We start from the raw sequence: 8,134 nt of genomic DNA, 5'->3' as shown, positions 1-8,134 counted from the left end.
GCCTTATGGGGGTGTTATCGTTCCTCACCCCCCTATTTACATCTACCTCAGTGACAGTGTGTGTGTATGGCTTCTTTGTTGGTCTCTACACTGGAAGCAGCTGGGCTCTGTTCAATCCAATTACATTTGAAATTCTTGGAGTGGAACTCATGGCAACCGGCTTTGGAGCTCTGATGGGTTCTTGTGGTATCGGATTTCTTATTGGCCCGCCTTTAGCAGGTACAACATTATAACCGTTTGATAAATAACAAACGAAAAGTTGTTTTAAAACCATGTTTAAGTTACATCATGTGTAGAATATTTTGACGGTAAATCAGCACTTGATTGACTGCCCAGGCACCAATGTACTGTAAACTGCACTGTAAACTACACTATAAAAGGTACCTGTTTATAACGAACTGACTGATATAACGAGCTAGGTTTTCTGTTCTACTTACTGTATATGTTAACCGAAATGACAAACTACGGTTATAACGAACTAACATTTGTGGTACCTTTGAGTTCGTAGTTTATTGTACAGCACACAGGCCTAAAAACAAAATCCTCAGCAGTTAGCCCTTGGGGTAAGCACGGGCTTCTGAGGATTACTCTATGAGTATGTCTTGAATGACTTCGATCCTCATGAGTTAGCCCTTGGGGTAAGCACGGGCTTCCGAGGATTACTCTATGAGTATGTCTTGAATGACTTCGATCCTCAACAGTTAGCCCCTGGGGTAAGCACGGGCTTCTGAGGATTACTCTATGAGTATGTCTTGAATGACTTCGATCCTCAGGAGTTAGCCCTTGAGGTAAGCACGGGCTTCCGAGGATTACTCTATGAGTATGTCTTGAATGACTTCGATCCTCATGAGTTAGCCCTTGGGGTAAGCACGGGCTTCTGAGGATTACTCTATGAGTATGTCTTGAATGACTTCGATCCTCAACACTTAGCCCTTGGGGTAAGCACGGGCGTCCGAGGATTACTCTATGAGAATGTCTTGAATGACTTCGATCCTCAACAGTTAGCCCTTGGGGTAAGCACGGGCTTCTGAGGATTACTCTATGAGTATGTCTTGAATGACTTCGATCCTCAGGAGTTAGCCATTGGGGTAAGCACGGGCTACAGAGGATTATTCTGTGAGTATGGCTTGAATGGCCAATACGACATCGTCGCATAATGACCTTTTCAAATCTGGCCTGACGACCCAAATAAGTGAAACCGATAGTATAATCCTAAGTCGGATTAATTTAATATAACGAACTGATACCTACTTGGATGTAACACTTCATTTTTATCTCAATTGTAACATCTAACGATAGGTTTATAGCTCGTGTAGGGGATTAGACGTGGTGTCACATACTTGTTGAGTGCTGCTTAGCATCAGCTGCAACCGTGACACACCATTCCTTAATGTCCAAACCAATACATTACATTCATGTTTCTGTCTTCCAGGATATGTCTTCAAAATATTCCAGGAATATTATGGTATCTACATATTTGCAGGTACGTTGTGTAGTGGAGATAAACCATAAACCAAGACTATTGAACTGTTTTAAAACTTTTCAGATTGATCAACTGTTGTCAATCAGGTACATGTGAGTAAACCGGAAGTGATGTATAGAAATCCCAGTTAGACCAGTGAAGATCCGGGTTAGAATTGGTCTTCAACAACCCATGGTTGTCTTAAGGGGATCGGGTGATCAGGCTCGCTGACTTGGTTGACACATGTCATCGTATCCCAGTTGCGTAGATCGATGCTTCACGACAATGTATAGATCAATGTTGTTCTGTCCCTGAGAGCGACAAAAGGTCACCGAGAAGGTGACGTGTTCAGAGGGGTTAAACTTGTGAGTGCTGGCCATGCCAAGACATGTCATAGCATATGGCATGGCATGGCATGATGAGTACATGCATATTAAGAGATGACGTCCTGCCCAACACGATGTAACCGCTTCCGTGGTGTAGTGGGTAGATCGTCCGCCAGGAGAGCGGAAGGTCGCGGGTTCGATCCTCGACCGCGTCATACCAAAAGACGTTAAAATATGGTACTTGTTGGTCTCTGCCTGAGCTCGGCATTAATTGGTACAACACGGATTGGTCGGCTAGGAGTCAGTATAATGTGTCTGAGTGGGGTATCCATGCTTCACTGCGGCATGGTGTCTCAGTGGGCTAGCACTATGAAACCAGCTTCATTCTGGGCTAGTACAAGCAGCCGCACATACACACGCATGCACGTCGTCATATGAGCGAAATATTCTCAAGCATGACGATAAACCCAATTTCACCTCACCTCACCTCACCCAACACGATGTGCACTGATGTTGTCTCGGTAGTAATATCCAGTTACTCTGCCAATGGAAAGTTTTGAGCGCAGTTCGGCCAGTCATTGGGATGCCGCCCCATACTATAACTGACCCAAACCTGAAACGATTATGTTGTACAACGTTAACGCACATAAAAACGTTAACGCACATAAAAACGTCCCGAAACCCCAAAAGGTCAAAGAGGTCGTAAGTCGATTCTTGAGAATACGTGAAATTAGCAAAACGTCTAAGTGTTATCCCAGTGTTGAAGGATGCATTGTAAAACAAATTCGTAACGAAAAGATTATTATCATGAGTTCAATAAATGATTATGCTTCTTAACAAAACTTTACACCAAAACGCAGCTGTTCACATGTACGATATTTGCACATGCTTTTCAGCAATTTGATGGATGATCCTCGTGCAATTCATCTGCATAAGGTCTGCAGTTGGTTCCCCCAAGTTAGTGGCGAAATTTATCTTAGATGTAACCATATGTTTATACATAACATATAGTGACTGCTTTAAGTGAGTCTAAACTTTTGATGGGAAGTAAATTTGTGCTGCCTTTTACACGTCTGATGCGGTATATGGTAGTAGCCCAAATAATGGTCATTTACCATGACGCCCTCTGCACATTGTGGGTTGTGCATCTGGGCCAAATCCACAAGCATGGCAAAGACGGTAATACAAGGAACCAGCCACTGCTTTCAGGTCACTTAAGATGACTTGATGAAGACACTGGGAATTCACTGACAAGGTGTTGCACAGTCTCGTTACATTCATCACATAATCTACATTTCATATTAACATTTTTATGCCAAATCATACACTGACAGCTACGACACCGGACCTGAACAGCAAACAGAAAACGTTTTGTTTCACTTTTCAAGCCAGCCGTCTTAATCCAAACGAAGTATAGTGCAGGGTCGCTCTGCTTTTCACCACACTGCATATAAACTCGTGTGCCTACATTTCCTGTTTCATAAAATCAACAACGCCAAAAGAATGAGAGAGAATGGGCACACCATAACTATGTGTGGCTTTGACTTTATTGCGTGTCGTCAGCTCTTGTTCAAGAGTTTCACTTTGTAATCTGCCCACGCTTGTCCTTTATATGGACATTTTGTAACCTGTGTGTGTCCCTCAGTCAGGTCTGACCATCAAAGAAATGGTTAATGACTCCTCTCCCAAGTAAACTGAATGATCCTCCCTCTTAATGATGCATTTGCCTGGCTCGTTTGACGTGTGATACCGTTGCAATGATTCACTCACTCACTCACTTTTCTGACAATGCTTTCATCAAATTGCTAAACGCCCGCATCACGTCGGAATGTCACCATTCATAACGGCGACACGCCGTGATAGAACTGGAATACTGTTCACTCACACACCCCACACTCACTCACCCACTCACACCCTCCCTCACTCATTCACCCACCGACCCACTCACTCACTCACCCATCCACTCACACCCTCACTCACTCACCCACCCACCAACCACCCAACGCACCCATCCACTCACTCACTCACTCAACTCACCCACCCACTCACACCCTCACTCACTCACCCACCCACCCACCAACCCACGCACCCACCCACACACTCACTCACCCACCCACTCACACCCTCACTCACTCACTCACCCAGCCACCGACCTACTCACTCACTCACCCACCCACCCACTCACTCACTCACTCACTCACTCACTCACACACTCACACACTCACACACTCACTCACTCACTCACTCACACACCCACCGACCCACTCACCCACCCGCCCACTTATTCACTCACTCACCCACCCACCCACTCACACCCTCACTCACTCACTCACTGTGCCTCTTGTTCCATCAGGTGTGATGTTCCTCTCTTGCACCTTCTGTGGATTCCTCTCTACGACCTTCAGAAAGTCACCAAAGACTCTCCATGACACTGCGGACCCAAGTGAAGTTGAAGCCATCACCCTAGAAGAGCGCAAATCAAAGGACGACAGCATGCTGTGATAGTTTGTTACCATTGTTTTTGTTTTGTTAGAAGACAGTTAAAACAGACGTTTTTTTGCGTAATCACTTGAGCCTTAAATGACTGTGACCAACTCATGCATAAATATTATTGGTCAGAAGTCTGCCCTTTGAGGCAAATAGTGAACTATCTTCTCTTGGCATTGATAAATCTAGCAAACCATCCCAAACAGTGATTATTATTGTGATCAAGGATCGGGACGTGGGGCTTCCTCAAGTTAAGCTTGCACTGCATGACACTGATGACCCGACGTCTCCCACCTAAGTTATGCCATCTGTAAATCTTACAAATAGAAATCAAAGTTTACTATTTGATAGTAAGTATAATATTTTAGTGAGACCTTATGCCAATTAACTGTTGCCAATCTTAATAACATATCGGTATCGTAAATGTTATAACAAATAATTGGTGTTATCTTTACAACCATTAAGTAATATAATACTTGTTGACGACCGTGCTGTAGATTAAGTATACCTTTACGAACACTCCTCTCCCGTCAGTGCTGACGTCTGTATACGCTTGTATTTATAGTACGCTTCATACAATAAGACTACTTACCTACGTCTACCATCCTTATTGTTTAAAACTTGCAACTAAAGATTACCAATTGAGAGGGATAAGACGTATTACTGTCGGGTATACAGTAAAACCTGATGTTAATGAGTTGAAATCTATTTGAACAGATGTGTATTAGAATGAAATATTATAACAAACCACAATACTTCGAAATCCAATGAAAACATTGTGGTGACATATAAATAGCACCTGTTGGTGTTGATCAAGTAGAATATTGTGTACACACCTTCACATCCAATACAATCGTTAATGAAAATGTGTATTTATTGTAAAGTATAACAAATTAAGGAAAGAAGACATTGTAATGCTTCAGCTATAATGGTATATCATATGTAAAGTTTTGAACAAATATAATCAAAAACTGCTATTTCGGAGGAGTAGATGGATGAGACACGTTCATGATAAGTACGTACATGTATTAAGGCCCTTTATATATTAGCCAGACATCATCTTGAACATTAATATTACATACACAAATTGTAAGTGAAAGTATTGTTGTACTGCTATTACTTTACAAAATATGATGTGACAGTAGTGTACAGTGTCTCCCTGGCGTGTTTTTCAAGATGGCGGCACATCCGGTCCCCATGGGCGCCGCCATCTTGGATCAAAATGGCGCCCCCACGGGGACCGGATGTGCCGCCATCAGGGGGAGATCACTCGGGTTCCGGTTCCGGTGGGTGCGTACGCATGGCGATGACGTCACGTCCGGTTCCGGTGGGTGCGAGCGCATGACGATGACGTCACCTCCGGGCCAAGATGGCGGACGCGTTTCAAGATGGCGTCCCATCCGGTGGGATCGGGTGAGATCTCGCGAGATCTCGTGGATTCTCGCGGGATCTCGCGAGCGTAGACGCCTTTCAAGATGGCGGAACGGACGAGCGGCGGACGTGACGGGACGGAGAGGGAAGGGAAGGGAAGGAGAGGAAAGGAGAGGGAAGGAGGGAGAGAGGGGGTGAGGCGGACGATGGCGTGGGTAGAGAAGTGTGTGTGTGTGTGTGTGTGGTTAAAAAACATTGGATGTAGCCTTCTTTCGAGCGAGGTGGGTGCCGCTGCTGTTACCGTTGTGGGTATCGGTTCTGCAGGTGTTGTTGCTGCCTCTTCCATTTTGATATCAGCCTTCCCTTGTAAGGTAGGGCTGCATCGCAAGCATTGCCGTCTACCACAATTTTTCCTGTAAGGCACCGGTCGCATGACTTCCACTTTTCTTGTATCCATGTTGCATGAAGATAGCCCTCACTGATCCATGCTGGAGTTTATATATGGGCGACGAGACAGCGATGACGTGTCGTCGATGACGTGGTATCGATGACGTGGTATCGATGACGTCATGGTCGCGCGTGAGGGTAATGACGTGGTATCGATGACGTCATGGTCGCGCGTGAGGGTAATGACGTGGCACCGGTGACGTCATGATCGTGAGCTCTCACTATATATGATGAGAGGGGTGACGGAAGCAGTGTTACAACCAGCAATCATGTCTGGAGAAAACTGGGATCTGGAACTCATGTCGTTGGAGACAGCATCACCAACCCCCTTGCCGGCATGGCAGTGCCAACGATGTTATGGTTGTCTACCCGTCTACGCCAATGGCACCATTGAGTACAATGCCACCTTTCAATGTGTCTACTGTGGCACTGTCTTGAAGGACACTTATATCAGGCGTTTAACTCATGGGAGCAAGTGCCCCGTGAAAACAAAGATGACCATCCATCCCTGCCAATGTATGACCCAGCTGTGGTCCCTGGAGTGAAGTACACTCTAAAAAAACGGCCCTTTTCAGGGCCATCCATCTCTCTCAAAAGAAGCGTTCATTTCAATGCCAACAACAATAATAACAACACTAGGTTGACATTTTTTCAAACGTTTTATTTCCCCCGCTAACAAGAACACTTTGACGAAAGAGACAGGATTAGGGGCGTCCCTGATCTTTTGTTTACAAACGGTATGAACTGTAACATCATAACTGTAACATCATCACTGTAACATCATCACATCAGAACGATAAGGTTGTGTCCTTTGGCAGGGGTGTGGATCATGGCCAGCGTTGTTGTCTGTCAGGTGTGTGGGTTGAAACCAACGTCTTACACGATCTTCATTGACGGGGGTATTGTAGGGATCAAACTGTTCCATCACTTCGTCAAAAGACCATCCACGGGCACGATGAGCCAGTACATACAAACAGTACATCCCACAAGAGGCACTGAACCAGGGTTGAAGTGATTGATGATTCCACTGTTGTTGGAGCCATCCGGCGAAGGTCATGACATTTCGAAAGTCTGGATGCTGTTGGTAAGGATGGAGTCCATAACTGTCAAAGTAGTCCATGGCACCTGGTACTGGACGATACACACACACCCAGTGTTGTCCTGGGAGATGGCTGGGGTCCGTGTTGACAATGTAGGCTTTAGGATAATGTCCCTCCTGCTGTTCACACAGCACGGTGGTGGCAAAGTGATCTCGGGCAAAGGTACCTTGGTAGAGGGGTCGCAGCAGGGGATCCTGTTGTGCGTGAGGCGTTCAAGTGTCTGGTCGTCAAGCCACTGTCGTCGTCGTCCATCCTTAGACCATCAGAGCGTTGCGGAACCGATCAATTTCCAAAACGCTTTCGTATTCCTCGTAGCAGACGAGCGTGACGGGGCGTGGTAGGGGTTCTGCAAACTGAAGTTCAAGTCCCAACTTGCCCGTCTGTCGTGGGTAGTTATACCCTTCATCTGCGCCCAGATCCGCCGTCAGATCCACCACCCACACAGTGAATCCGTTCCTGAATTCGTCCAGGGTGAGGTTGCAGGGATGTTCTTGCCACAGGTGTCCCGTGTTGCGGAACAGGTTCATGTACAACTGTTTGAGCGAGGCACTGTTGTCCTGAAAGTCGCTTTTGATTTCGGTGCCATGCACTTCTTGCCCATTGAGTTTCAGCTTGAGACTGGTCACGTTGTTGTGCTTGAAATGGTAGGGGTTCTATTCCTTGCTGCCGGCAAAAGCATCATTGTCCACCAATCCCAACACCACTCGTTTGGGCAGTTGGCCTCCAATCAGTTGATCTTTGTGGAAATCGCGTCCTCCTCCTGATATGTCGTGGGCTGTGACTTGGACTCGGGTCAAAGGATATTTGGCCGTGACTCCTGGTGACATGTGTTTCACGTGTTGTTCCCATATGGTAGGATCAATGTTGACTTGGCGCACGTAAAACTCGGCTTTGGTCAGTTCAAATCGACACTCGACGTCTCCAGCACTCATCAAGTAGAA

The 8,134-nt window shown here is 45.9% G+C and overlaps 1 protein-coding gene across 1 annotated transcript; it reads left to right on the top strand.

The window, feature by feature from the left end:
* Positions 1–5,391, top strand: LOC124279923 (monocarboxylate transporter 14-like). The gene is made up of 3 exons (XM_046715803.1): positions 1–219; positions 1,433–1,483; positions 4,142–5,391. The coding sequence occupies exons 1-3, from the start codon at positions 6–8 to the stop codon at positions 4,288–4,290; spliced, it is 414 nt and encodes a 137-aa protein (XP_046571759.1). The 5' UTR covers positions 1–5; the 3' UTR covers positions 4,291–5,391.
* Positions 5,392–8,134: the final 2,743 nt, after the last annotated feature.

Source organism: Haliotis rubra, unplaced genomic scaffold, assembly GCF_003918875.1.
Source record: "Haliotis rubra isolate DU_JTF1 unplaced genomic scaffold, ASM391887v1 Scf259, whole genome shotgun sequence".
NCBI lineage: Eukaryota > Metazoa > Mollusca > Gastropoda > Lepetellida > Haliotidae > Haliotis > Haliotis rubra.
This window is presented reverse-complemented; position numbering and strand designations above follow the sequence as displayed.

Bases quoted from the DNA above. Each gene is read 5' to 3' on its own strand.
- LOC124279923 (XM_046715803.1), top strand. From the start codon at position 6: ATGGGGGTGTTATCGTTCCTCACCCCCCTATTTACATCTACCTCAGTG. The intron at 220-1,432 runs GTACAACATTAT...TCTGTCTTCCAG, and splicing joins TATTGGCCCGCCTTTAGCAG to GATATGTCTTCAAAATATTC. The intron at 1,484-4,141 runs GTACGTTGTGTA...TTGTTCCATCAG, and splicing joins TGGTATCTACATATTTGCAG to GTGTGATGTTCCTCTCTTGC.